The sequence below is a fragment of the Eriocheir sinensis genome, chromosome 2, assembly GCF_024679095.1.
Source record: "Eriocheir sinensis breed Jianghai 21 chromosome 2, ASM2467909v1, whole genome shotgun sequence".
NCBI lineage: Eukaryota > Metazoa > Arthropoda > Malacostraca > Decapoda > Varunidae > Eriocheir > Eriocheir sinensis.
Window position 1 is genome coordinate 24,875,707 of NC_066510.1, and position 14,472 is coordinate 24,890,178.

Sequence of the window (14,472 nt, forward strand, 5' to 3'; positions counted from 1 at the left end):
GATGTTAGTGTTGTGTTTAAGCGGTGCTTAAGGTTTTTGTTTATCTTTTTGATACTAAAACAAACTGAAATGAAAATGTGACTTCATGGGTAGATGCACATTACCAGTTGGGGGCTACATACAAAAGTTGGTGAGGGTAGGTAGAAAAAATAAAGTCAGGACGCCTTTTTTTTTTTTTTGCGAGTTTGCCCGCCTAATATTTATGCAGTTCCGCCGACACCCGTCACAGATACGGAGTCTATGTTTCCTTCCTTACATCATCACTTTCTCTTCTTTCTTTTTTTTCTCTCCGTTTCATCATCAGAATGGGAGCAGCGATTAGCGGGCTTTTTTTTATTATTGTTTTTTTTTTGTGCCCTTGAGCTGCCTCCTTTGTTGTAAAAAAAGAAAAAAAAAGAATCATTTAGACCTTGCTCTCTTTCTCTTTACTCTCTTTTTCTCTCATACTCTTTCCTATTACAGTTTGTCATTTCAATTTTCACATTTACCTTTCCTGCATTTTCATTTTCTGGTTCCTTACTCTTTTTATTTTTTCTCTTCGTTTGCATCATTTACACTCTGCCTTTGGTCTTCTTTTTCTTTACTATCTCTTCCCTTCAATTTATTTCCTAATACAATTTGTCATTCCAATTTTCACACGTCCATTTCCTGCAACATCACTTCTTTGTTATTTCCTTCCTCTCTCTCTTTCTCCCTCCCTCTCTCACTTTCACTCTCTAATACTCTGCCCCTAATTTCCTTTACCTTTTGCCGCTCACCTTCCGCCTGTTTACCTCCACCTGCCCAACCTCCGCCTTAATCAATCTTGCTTTTTTAATCCCTAACTCATCCTCCCTCGCTCTCCCTTTCTTCCCATTAATACTCTTTCCTTTGCCTCCTTCCCCTCCCCTTTTACATCCATCCTTTTTTCAATGTCTTTTTTCTTAATCTCTCTCGGTGGAAACTTCGCAAAGGGAGAGAGTATCGTATGGAAGGGATCGTATCGTGTGTATGTGAGTTCGTACGTCTGGATGGAATCTAACACAATTGCTTGCCCACTGATTGGCTAAGGGTATTGCTGCCACCATCAGGTTTAGCCAATCAGCCGGGAGGATTCTTGATATCCCTTGTGCTTCTTCGTTTGCACACACTCACTCTCTCTCTCTCTCTCTCTGGATGATAGTACATGCCTTAAAGGAAATAAGAGAGAGAGAGAGAGAGAGAGAGAGAGAGAGAGAGAGAGAGAGAGTTAATTATTCAAGTTCATTATCCATCCCCGTAGGACAACAAAAAAGTAGAAGTGAACATGGGGGGGATTAAACACGTACTTACGCACACACACACACACACACACACACTTTTGAATGCCTGAGAGAGAGAGAGAGAGAGAGAGAGAGAGAGAGAGAGAGAGAGAGAGAGAGAGAGAGAGAGAGAGAGAGAGAGAGAGAGAGAGAGAGAGAGAGAGAGAGAGAGAGAGAGAGAGAGAGAGAGAGAGAGAGAGAGAGAGAGAGAGAGAGAGAGAATACCCACAGAAAGTCATTAATCTTCTTCTTTCACTTCTTAACTTAATCTATTGAACTTTTTTTCATTATATTCTATCTCTTTCCTTTTTCTCTTCGTTTCCATTAATTGAAGTATAATTCGAGAGACTTTTTTCCCCCTCCGTTTCTTCCTTCCCTCGTTCCTTTCTTTTCCTTTCCTATGTCTTCGTTCCCTTGGGTCATTAACTAATTACCGAACGCTCTCCAGTGCATGATTAATCCTCCCTGTAATCGCTGCATGCAATCTCCCCTTGTGTATGTGCCCTGATTGATTTCCTCCCTCTCCTCCTCCTCCCCTCCTCTCCCCCTCGTTCTCTTCATCTTCCTCCTCCTCCTCCTCCTCCTCCTTCTTTTTCTCTTACTCACCCTCTAACGTACTTTCCAGGAACAACATAACACGAGTCAGTATAAAACAAATATCAACACACGCTTACGAACTCACTTTCTCTTCATCCTTATTATCATACTATAGTACCTCGTCCTCCTGCTCTTCTTCCTCCTCCTCCTCCTCCTCCTTTTTCTCTTACTCACCCTCTGACGTACTTTCCAGAAAACAACATAGCACGACTCAACATAAAACAAATACCAACACACGATTACGAACTCAATTTCTCTCTAAGCTTATTTTCATACTTGTGCTTCGTCCTTCTCCTCTTCCTTCTCTTCCCTATTTTCAAGCAGTACTAATACCACAACACCTCTCCTCCCGAAATGACCTATCTTTCGGCAACTCCTCTGAAATCTTTTATAGGAACAGCGAGTAGCGGGCTTTTTTTTTTTTTTCATTAGTTTCCTTTTTTTTTTGCCCTTGAGTTGTTTCCTCTGCTGTAAAAAAAAAAAAAATAAGCATATATAGTTAAGCTCTAATCAGCCTTCCTCTCATGTTTCTGCTGCTTCTCTTTCTTCTTTCTTTCCATGAACATCACAATGACTCGATAAGCGTAAGCCCTACTTAACCTTTCCTTCATTCATTAAACACAACGAAACACACGCTAACACACATAAACATTAACATTACTTAACCTTTCCGCCAACCTACACCAACTCCTCGATCTTCTCCTTCCTTTTTCCCGTCAACACAAGAACACACACAACACACAACCTTCCCCTCAGTATAACACGAGATTAAAAACACATAAATTCAAGCCTTATCTAACCTTTCCCTCGTCCTACACCAACTTATCTGCCTTCTCCTTCCTCTTTCACTCAATAGAAAAGCATACCAATTAACCTACAACACTCATCCCCTCAATACAAGAACACAAAACACACATAAATTCAAGCCTCATCTAACCTTTCCCTCGTCCTACACCAACTTCTCTGCCTTCTCCTTCCTCTTGCACTCAACAGAAAAGCATACCAATTAATCTACAACACACATCCCCTCAATACAACAACACAAAACACGCACATAAATTCAAGCCTTTTCTAACCTTTCCCTCGTCCTACACCAACTCCTCTGCATGCCTTCAGCTTCCTCCTCCTCCTCTCCCTCAACCCAAAACAAGAACACGGCAACACACTCACCGTGCTCCAGCGAACAGAGGGGCCCCACCCATCGGCCAGAAACGCACTTAATCTTGCACACTCGCTTCTCGTCGTAGGGACCCACCACTCCCATGAACATGACTTCCTGCGGGGGGAGAATACGATGGAGGTTAGTTGGGAGGCAGGGAAGGAAGAGGAGAGTAAAGAGGACATGTGAGGAAAGGAAGGTGGGAGTGAAGGAAGAGTGAAGAGAAGGAAGGAAGAACATATCAAAGAGAAAGACGAAGTACGGATAGCGTGGAGGGAGGGAAGGAAGAGTGAAGAGAAGGAATAACAGAGGAGAAAGACAAGTGAGGAAGAAAGACATGAGATACAGATAGTGAGGAGGGAAGGAGGGAGGGAAGAGTGAAGAAAGGAGAGGATGGAAGGACAAGTGAGAGAAGACAGGAGAGGCAGAAGAAGATGGAGGTGAGGAGGGAGATGTTGAAAAGGGACAGAAGACGATGGGAGAGAGGGAAGGAAGAATGAAGAGAAGGAAGGAAGGAACGAAGGACATGGAGTAGGAGAGAAAATGAAGATGAAGAGGGAGATCCTGAAGGAGGGAGAGGAGACGATGGGAAACTTGTATGAGGGAGAGAGGGAAGGAGGGAAGGTATGGAGGAAGGGAGGATAAGGAGGAAGAATATGAGGAAAAACATCAGAAATATTTCGTGAGATGGAAAGATGGAAGGAGATAGAAAATAAGGACAACATACAATTGGAGACAAATGAGAGAAAGAAAGAGGGAGAAAGAAATATAGATAGAAAGGAAGGAAGAAAGCAACAAGGGTAAGATAAAGGCATAAAGGAAAATTTTGTTTAGGATGAAGGAAAAAAAGTAAATACAGAAAGGAAGCGAAGAAATGAACAAAAGGGAAAGAGAGAGAGCTACAGAGGAAAACTTGTGTAGCATGCAGTAAAAAAAAAAAAGTAAATTATGGAGAACTTGTGAGAAATGGGAAATGAAAACAACAAGGGGGGGGTGGAGAGAGAGAGAGAGAGAGAGAGAGAGAGAGAGAGAGAGAGAGAGAGAGAGAGAGAGAGAGAGAGAGAGAGAGAGAGAGAGAGAGAGAGAGAGAGAGAGAGAGAGAGAGAGAGAGAGAGAGAGAGAGAGAGAGAGAGAGAGAGAGAGAGAGAGAGAGAGAGAGAGAGAGAGGCGGTAAAGAGGAAAACTAATTAATACGCGGGAGGAGGAAGACAATGAAGAGGCTGGAGAGAGGGAGATGAGTCGGCGTGGGGAGAAGGAGAGGATAGGCTGGGGAGGGAGATGAGTTAGGGCCGGGGAGGAGGAGAGGGACGGGTTGGAAGGAGAGATAAGTTAGTGGCTGAGAGGAGGAGGAGGAGAAGGAGGAAGAGGAGGAGGAGGAGGAGGAGGAAGAGGAGGAAATAAGTTAGTGGGAAGAAGGGAGAGGCTGGAGGGAGCGAGAGAAGGGGGTGGAGATGAGTTACTGCGCTGGAGGAGGAGGAGGAGGAGGAGGATGAAGGCCAGAAGGATAAGAAAAGGAGAAGGAGAGGGATGAGGAAAAGTAGGAGCAGGAGGAAGAGGAGGAGGAGGAGGAGGAGGAGGAGGAGAGATGGAGGTAAGTTAGCTTGAAGGAGGAGGAGGAGGGGGTTAGACTACAGAGAGGGATCAGTTACAAGGACAGTGAGAAGGAGGAGGAAGAGAAGAACAGGAATGAGGAGGAGGAGGAGGAAGAGGGAGATAAAGAAACCATAAAAAGAAGTCTAATTACACATACAAAACTAAGACACAAGAGAAGATGAAAGTGATTGAAATGAAACTGAATGAGATGATACATAGAAAGGAAGAAAAAAAACAAAAAAAACTGAAGGGTCATCACGTCAATAGTAAAAAAAAAGACAAAAAGAAATATTACACGAGAGACTGAGGAAATATGGGAGAAGGAGACGAAGAAGATGGAATGAAGATGGGTGGAAAGGATTAAGCGGTGGTGATAAGAGGATTTTAGGGGTGACGGGAGATAAGAAATGACGTAGAAATTAATGGGGATGGATGGATCGTGGCGAGGCGAAGGTTCTCTGGAGAGGAAAATGATTTGGACGATGTCATAAGAAGGAGAAAAGGAGACGAGAGGAGAAATGAGAAAAGGGGATGGTTTGAAATAATAGGAGAGGAGAGGAGACGATGTTAGATAAGGGAGGACAGGAAATACGAGAGGAGAGAAGAGGAAAAAGATTAATTTGAAGGAAGAGGGAAATTATTTGGACGATGTTAGAGAAGAGGAGAGGAGAAAAGGAGACGAGAGGAGAGAGAAAGGTAAAGAGGATGATTTGCAGTAAGAGGAGAGAAGAGAAGACGATGTTAGAGAGAGGAGGAGAAAAGGAAAGAGGAGAGAAGAGGAAAGAGGATGATTTGAAGTAGGAGGAGAGGAAAAGAGAAGAGACAGTTTTAAAGAAGAAAGGAGGATAGGAAAGACGAGAGGAGAGAAGAGGAAAGGGAATGATTTGAAATAAGAAGAGAGGAATCGAGAAGAGGGGAAAAGAGAGAGGTGGAGAGAGGGAGAGAGGGAGTGAGAGAAAAAAAGTATGGGATCAAAAGAGTTAACAAAGGAGAGAAAACAGAAAAAACAAAAGAGGGAAATAAATAAATTCAATTGGGTATAACAATAAACATGAATAGAGAGAGGACAATGTATCAGTTGTCTAAAGCTGTCACCACACACACACACACACACACACACACACACACACACACACACACACATTAGTAGCAGGCTTTTAGTTTTTTCCTATTCCACGAAAAAGATTAGTAATTACGGCTCATGTCTCGCGTTTCAGAATATTTACCTCTCATTACCACACGTTTTAATTGCCTGTTTAAATACATTGATAAAAATAGTGAGGAAAAAAGAGGAATCAAAAATGTGACGAGACTAAATGCCTTGATTAGGACACAGATTATGAATGCTAACACCGAGCTAACTACCCTGTGTGTGTGTGTGTGTGTGTGTGTGTGTGTGTGCAACTTATCAACAACCGTTAGACTCAAAACAAAAGCAATTTAACAGACGTAAATCCCGGGAAACCATACACACACACACACACACACACACACACACACACACACACACACACACACACACACACACATATATATATCTAAAAGTAACGATGGTACTAAAAATATGAGAAAAAAAAACCTACAAAAAATATTTCGACAAAGTTTAAAGGTTTTGCTATGAAAATCAGGACCGGCAAAATTTATATATCAAAACATTTTATTTATTTTTTTCAAACTGCTGTTGGCTGCAGGGCTGAGGGATTTATTGAGGCAGGAAGTGAAGGTGTTATGGCGCAGGTGGTGTTAGTGTGTACGTATATCTGGAGTTGAGTTGTAGAGCTATACCCGGTGTTATATAGAGTATACATGGTGCTAAAATGGATACGCGGTGTAGTGGTGTGATAAACTGGGTACGATGTGTGTGTGTCTTGATCCTATTGTGTATATGTTACTATGATGAATTTAGTAAACACACACACACACACACACACACACACACACACACACACACACACACACACACACACACACATCGAAAAGTAACGACGGTACTAAGAATATGATAAAAAAAAATCCTATTGTTCTACTCTTGGTGAAGGTTAAGTGGGTACAAAGGTGTATTTCTGTTTTTATTGTTTATATCTTCTTATGGTGTATATAGTAAGTAATGATGTTGATTTTACTTTTGTTGTATTATAGGTGATGGTGTAGTCACTGTAATGCGTATTCTATCGTGATGGTGTGTATTATGATGTATGGTTAAGGTGTATGGTTGTGTTGCGTAGGTTGCCGTTGCTGTGTTGTAGTGTATAAACGTTATTTTTTTCATAGATATAAATTCACTCTTCATAATCAACTTTCTCCTCGTTAGGATGAGTTCTCGTTATACTGCTGCTATATTATTTTTTTTACATTTTCGTCTACCTCGCTTTGCTTATTAATTTATTCTCTTTATTTACCTTTTTTTTTTTTTACCTGAATTTACGTTTTTTTTCTCCCGTCCCCTAACGACTAACTCCCTCTACCTCTGCCCACCTCCCTTTGCTTTTTATTTATTTATTTATTTTCCTTGTTTACTTATTTGTTTACCTTCATTTACGATTTTTCCTCCCGTCCCCTATTTCTGCCTCACAACGCCGCGTATGCCTACCTCTCTTTACTCATTCATTTATTTCTTCTCTATGTTAACTTATTTTCTTACATGCATTTATGATTTTTTCTACTATCCTCTGTTCCTTCCTCACGACGCCGCGTATGCAGATGTTTCTCGTCCGGACGCAATACTGAAACGGCACATCTCTTCGCCTTTAAATTGTGGGGCTGAAGAATTGATGGCTTTTCAATTTGGGTTTCTGCAGGCGCGGGAGGCATCGTGCTTCTGGCGGCCCCACGAGCACGCCGCGACGCCAGGGAGAGTTGTACTGTCGAAAGGATTTGGCATAAACTCAACACTTAACTTTTTCCTCCTTAAAAAAAAAACAAAAAAACTATTCGTCACCGTGATGAAATGAAGCAATCTCTACTTCAATTAAAAGTTTGAGATTATAAGTGTCTAAGCAGGTGGCATGGTTCTTAATTTACCACACGGACTAAAAGATTAAATTTTGTGAAGCTGTAATTATAGTGTGGGAGGAAAAGAAAAATATTAGGTAAGACTTTTTTTTTTACACACGTAACACCCAACGCCTCCGTCCCCAACACATGCAGGTTCAACGTCCCTCTCAGTTAATATCATCAAACTTGGTAGCGGTGGGTGGGCGGGCGGGTGGGTGAGGGGGGTTAGGGTGCGCCTCGGGGCCTTCTGATGTCTTCCACTAAATATATTCCCGAGTTAAGTAATGTCGGAGCAGGTCTTTGTGCGGCCCGAGTGAACGCCGCCGCCCTGCATTCAACTCGAAGACATTATGATTTTGGTCCTCACGGAATATTCACAGAGCCAAGTGAAGACGGCCTGCGGCTCCATTTCACGAAGCTCTGGGAAACGCACATGAATATTATTACTATCCCTTATACGCCAGCTGAGGAACTCCACTTTCCCGAGGAGAGAAACAATTAGAGATGCGCTGGTGAAAGGGTGAATCATTACGCTTCTCTGCGGGACTGTGTGTGAATGTCTACGTCGGAGCAGTCACGCTTCACAAAGGCCGGTAAAAATGAAAACAAAAAGCAAACAAAAAAAAAAGCAACAACAAAAGAAAAACTAATATAGTTGTAAAGAGCGCCGGGCGAGGGTTCAAAGGGGCACCGTGAGTAATAGCAGGCTTTGTATACGCGTTCGTTGGTTCACTAAAAAGCAGCCGAGTAATAAACTCGTAAAATTAATACAGACTCGTGTTTGGGTACGATGCGTTTTGCATATTACATCAAATGAGCGACTGTCTGGCCTCAAGTGACGCAGTGAAGTGCCTCATTTACTTAATTACAGACGAAAGGATACTAAAAAATAAACTCCTAAAATTAATACTGACTCGTGTTTTGGTACGATACAATTTGAATATAGCATCAAAAGGACGACTCTAGCTACAAGTAACGCCGTAAAGTGGCTCATTTACTTACGGTACCGTGTTTTAACAAACGAATGGAAACATAAAAAAAAAATTATAGTCCTGAAATTAATACAGGCTCGTGTTTGGAGTGATACATTTTGAATATTACATCAAAACGACGACTCTCTGGTCTCAAGTGACGCGGTGAAGTGGCTCATTTACTTACAGCAACGTTTTTTTTTTTATATTAACAAGTGAATGCAGATTAAAAATAAACTCTTAATATCAATATAGACTAGTGTTTTGGTACGATACGTTTTGCACATTACATCAAACGAACGAATCTCTGGCCTCAAGTGCCGCAGTGAAGTGGCTTATGAAGACAGGCTGAAGCAGTTAAAGCTACACTCTCTAGAAAGGCGAAGGTTGCGAGGAGACTTGATCGAAGTTTATAAATGGATGAAGGGATTTAATAAAGGGGATGTCAATAAAATTTTGAGAGTGAAAGAGCCAGGTAGGACGCGTGGCAATGGTTTTAAGTTAGACAAATTCAGATTCAACAAAGATATAGGCAAGAATTGGTTCACCACTAGAGTGGTGGACGAATGGAACAGGCTTGGAAGCCATGTTGTGGGTGCCAATAACAAAGATACATTCCAGAAGAGGTTAGATAAAACCATGGATGGTGAGGCAAGGTGGGGTTGAGTGTACAGGAGCTGCCTTGTATAGGCCAACCGGCCTCTTGCAGACTCCTTACGTTCTTATGTTCTTATGTTCTTATGGCACCGTGTTCTTGAATTAACAAACGAATGGAAACTAAAAAACAAAACTCCCAAAATTTAAAAGACACGTTGGTTTGGTACGATACGTTTTACATATAACATCAAAAGGACGACTCGGTGAGCTTCGTAACGCAGTGAAGTGACTATTTAGCCTACTACGGCGTGTTCTTAAATTAACAGACGAATGGAAACTGAGTAACTACATGCCTGCCAGTCTCTTAGCGCCACCGACCGTTATATGTAGCTGCACTTGGAACCCCAGGCGAAACTATAACATTCCATAAACAAAAGCAAGGGTATAAAACTCAATTTTCATTTCCTTACGTCACGCCAGCATAGACAGCATTGAAGAAAAATGGAGGAATAAAACTGCAAGCGCGCCAGACTCCTATAAGCACTAAACATTGCCTGCACTTACAACCCCAGGAGAAACTTAATTTAACATCCCGTAAATAGAAAGCTGGACATAATATAGATCTACTTCCTATTCCCTGCGTCAAGAAAACACAGCACTGAAGAAAAAGGGAGGAAAAAGTACTAACCATTAGGCTACCTGCCCTTCCAACCCTGGGCGAAACTTAATAAAACATCCCATATAAATAAACTAAGATATATATAAACCAACTTCCATTTCCCCACGTCACGCCAACACAGCACTGAGAGAAAGGAAAGCAAAAATAAAATGCTCACCAGCCAAGGTTTGCGTCAGTCAGCCCCGCCCCGCCCCGCTGCCCGCCGCGGAGGATACAATAACAAGGCAACACGCTCGGCGCCGCTCATCCTCGGTCTCCGCCGAAATCCAATGTTTGAAGGCTCTGCAGCTCTCGTTGTCGCAGCCCACGTGTGAATGGAGGCTCTGGGACGCGGAATGTCGCCTGCTAGTATTCTTTTAGCCGGTGTAGTGACGGATTACCCAAGTGGAAGACGAGCGAGTGTCCAACCCGCCGCCAGTGTTCCTCTCCGATCAAAAATGTAAACAAACATTCGCCAACCTCACGTAAATTGCTCTTTTTCAGTAGTTTCTTCCCTTTTCCTAGTTTACGCAAGGAGTTATGTGTCCTGGTATATTCCCTGGCGGCTCTAAACGTGATACAGCTTGATGTCGGAATAATGGTTTCCGGGAGGAGGGAGGCCGGAAAATAATGGCAGTGAGGGGGTGGTGTGTTGGCAGCCCTGCTCGGCGGTGCGGGGCGGCGCGCTGAAGAGGAAAAGCCTCGCCAGCATAAATTACAATGAATATCGCTGCGTGGAGGTGACGGGGAAAATGACCGGCATGCACGAATTTATTTACTGCATATGGAATGACAGATATGGAATGAGGACTTTGAAAACTTTACAAGCGTGCGTGTAGAGTTCAAAGAGCAAATCACAAGCTTGGAAAATGATGGAGAGAGTTCAATGGCGCCATTTAGGGACGTTTTTTTTTTTTAATATTTTTATCTCCCCCTCTCTCATCTCACCGGTGAATAGTAAAAATTAAAACGTATTCACATGTACATATTCAAAACTTAGCATGGTTGGGACCACGCACGTAATTACGGAAGGACTTAAAAAAAAGCATGGATTATGGATAAACTATGAATTCAGTTTTATTTAGAGATTTGCAAAACGCGGAAACAAACAGTTTATATACGAGTGTCCTTTTTCAATTTCCAAACTCCTAACAAACCATCCATATACAAATGTCGTTTCTAATTATCAAGCACTTGTCGCAAATAAATTCGAAGCGATGAGTTTTTTTTCCCGCGTAATGGGGAAAGAGCAGCAATTATCCGGCAGGATGAACATAATTAACCGAGTGTCACATCCACTGGCTTGGCCTTTGCGAGTCGCGGGGAGTGGCTGGCCCGGACGTCTGTCTGGCTGCCAGCCCCACTTTTATCGTTACCGCTAAAACCTTTTACCTTATTAACACTTCAACACTTCACCTTTATGACGGAAAGTGAAAAAAAATGTTTGTTGATTAAAGGCTAAATATTAATACAAAATTTGGAAATATTCTACCGCATGTATACGAAGAAATTTGTCTTAACTGAGCAGAAAACTTTATCGTTACTTCTAATACATTTTATCATGATTATTACATCCCCTATAAGGAAAAAAATAAAGCATCGATTGGTTTACTTAAGAATACAAATCAACATAAACTTAGGAGGAAATGTTTTATGTGAATATTTGCCCCATGAAAATTTATCTTAAACCCGTTCCGCCACCCAAATTTTCAGGCCAGCCAAGGTTTAAATAAGGTGGGGATAAAACACCGTGTCCTTATTTCACGCTCGTCCCCGCAAGCCCGGCCGCCGCTCACGAGATGGCTCCTGCATCTTTTACCTCCTCCCTCGTCGTCTTTACCCTCGACAGTTCACGCTCCAGCGGACAGGTGACGTCAAGACCCCTTAAACTTGACATCCTGGACACACCTCACCTTGACACACTTTACGAGTACCTCCACCCTAACCTCTCCATCTTTTTATCTATATATTACGTCCTCACCACCTCCGTGTACCTCCACCACTTTCTTATTCACCTCCAACTTCCTATTCCTCACCTACGCCTCATAGTCACCACCTTTTTCTATATATAAACTCCATGACCACCACCTCTACCCCCTCCTTATCCCCATACCACCTCTACCACCACCACCACCATCCATTACTGCAACCACCACCAGCTTAACCTTAATTCCACCGCCACCACTACCCTTATCACCCACTTCATCATCCTTTCAACTCCAGCTTTACTTCCCTCATCCACCACCACCACCATTGCCGGTCACAGCTCCATTATCCCCCCCTGCATTTCCAAGTCTTCCACTATACCACTATTACCACCACCATTGCCGCTCATAGCTTCATTATCCTTTCCACCACCACCATCACCTCTTTCACCACCACAATCACTACCACCATTACCGCCCTCAACTTCATCTTTCCCAACTCTCTCCACTTCCTCGACACCACCACCACCATCCCCACCCACCCCCCTCCGACGCCACCACTGCCAGCACCACCTGACCCAACCGCTAAAGTTTAAGCCGCCGACTTAATTACGGGCTTAACGACATCAGCCGACTGGCAAACTTAGGGACCTTGATCAAAAACAAAAACGAAATAAAAAAAAATAAAAATCTCGTTAGCCCCAAAATGCGACGGATAATTATAAAGTATGTAACGAACATATATAATTTTCCAACCCCGCAAACAACGAACGCGTTTCATAATAATGTCCAGATTGTCCAAGTAAATCAGATCACACGGCCCCGCGCGTTCCCCACAGCAACCGTCCGTTTGTCTGTCTGTCCGTCTGTCCGTCACGCGCACTTTACGCCAAATGGACAGGGAAACAGTCTCGCATTCCATCTGATAATTGGTCAGGTTTGATGGGCAATAATTCAGCCGGGGAATAAAGCAAAGCCTGATTCGAACTGGACTGAACCAATGACTGAAGCCGGGCTGTGGTGATGCTCCTCCCTCTCTCTCTCTCTCTCTCTCTCTCTCTCTCTCTCTCTCTCTCTCTTACGTAGACATTTAGTAACGGCCTCGGAGTCAATCCTACGCGGTCCAACGAACTGCTACTAATCGTCTAAAAACTCTCCCTAAATCGATTACAAGTTCATGAATAAGTGTACTAAAGCGTTGAGTGATTCTGTTTACGTATTGGTGCTCCTATATATATATGGCTCCGAGAGAGAGAGAGAGAGAGAGAGAGAGAAGCAGGATGCAACGCGGCGTGTAGGTGTACATCCAACCGCGTCACGACAAACACTGTATGTACAACACTTTCCCTCCCTCCCTCCCCGCCCCGGCCCTTTGATCTCTCGCCCAGGTGGAGGGGAACCATCATCGTCTCAGCGCATTCATCTTTAACCCACCGGCTATTAAAAGCTTCACGGGAGGCGGAAATAATATACACCTGAAAAACGCATCGCTCATCCGCGTCCAAAAATAAAAACAAAAAGCGGAAACTAATTTTACTATACTCGTTCCACTTCGAAACTACGTAGAGGGAATATTGCTGCGTCGGTGATGGTGGCGGTGGTGGGGGGAGAGGGTGAGGGGGGGTGAGGGGGGGAGAGAGGAAGGAAGGAAGGATGGAAAGAGCGAGAGGGAGGTACGAGGTAGGGAGGGAGGTATGGGTATAGAGAAAGGGAGTGGAAAACAAGTGACTGCTCAGTGCCATTCCTTTCCCTACTCCTTTTTTTTTCTTTTTCCCCTCTCCCTCCCCCTTTCTTTTACTCCTCATTGTTTCCTGTCTTTCTCTTCCTCTCTCTTCCTCTCTCTCCCTCCTCCTCCCACTCACTCCACCGGCGGAATAGGAGTGGAAAATGTCCGTCTACTTGTCCCACTCTGCCCCCTCTCTCCCTCCTTTTACTTTTTTTCCCCCTCTCTCCCTCTTAATCTTCCTCCTTTTTCTCCGCTTTGTCCTCCTCCCCTTCCTTGGCCTTTCCTCTCTTTGATCCATCGCCTTTTTATCCTTCATGTTCTCGTCCTCTACTTGTCATCCTCCTCCTCCTTCTTCTTCGTCTCTTATTCCTCCTTGGTCTTTCCCCTCTTTGATCCTTATTTTTTTTATCTCATTATCATTCTTCTCTCGTCATCCTCCTCGTCTTCCTCCTCTTCCTTTCCACTCTTTGATGTTTCCTCCTTTCTTTCGTCCTTCTTATCCTCCTCCTCTCATCCTCGTCCTCCTCTTCTTCCTCTTCCTCACTCTTTGATGCTTCCTCCTTTCTTTCATCCTCCTTATCATCCTTCTCTCATCCTCTTCCTCCTCTTCTTCTTCCTCTTCCATTCCACTCTTTGATGTTTCCTCCTTTCTTTCATCCTCCTTATCATCCTTCTCTCATCCTCGCCCTCCTCTTCTTCCTCTTCCATTCCACTCTTTGATGCTTCCTCCTTTCTTTCATCCTCCTTTCCATCCTTCTCTCATCCTCGTCGTCCGTTTCTTTCTCCTCCTTTCCTCTCTTTGACCCTTAACCTTTTCTTTCTCCCTCATCAGCATCCTTTTCTCATCCGCGTTTTCTTCTTTCTCAATGTTTATACTCTGATGCTTTTTCTTTTTCCTGGTCGTCCTCCTTCTCTCCTTATCATCCTCTCTATTTTTATATTTTTATCCAGCCTCGTTTTCTTTTCACTCGT

The 14,472-nt window shown here is 43.3% G+C and overlaps 1 protein-coding gene across 2 annotated transcripts in view; it reads right to left on the reverse strand.

The window, feature by feature from the left end:
- The window catches only part of LOC127001600 (locomotion-related protein Hikaru genki-like), a 150,770-nt gene that overhangs the window by 77,282 nt on the left and 59,016 nt on the right, over positions 1–14,472 (reverse strand). Inside the window, exons 1-2 of one of the 2 annotated variants that reach the window (XM_050866412.1) lie at positions 10,028–10,304; positions 3,048–3,153 (exon numbers count right to left, since the gene is read on the reverse strand). In XM_050866412.1, the coding sequence (XP_050722369.1) occupies positions 3,048–3,147 (100 nt within the window). In that variant the 5' untranslated portion in view covers positions 3,148–3,153; positions 10,028–10,304. Of the gene's footprint in view, positions 1–3,047; positions 3,154–10,027; positions 10,305–14,472 lie in introns of those variants that run through there. The other variant, XM_050866404.1, reaches the window with a different exon arrangement.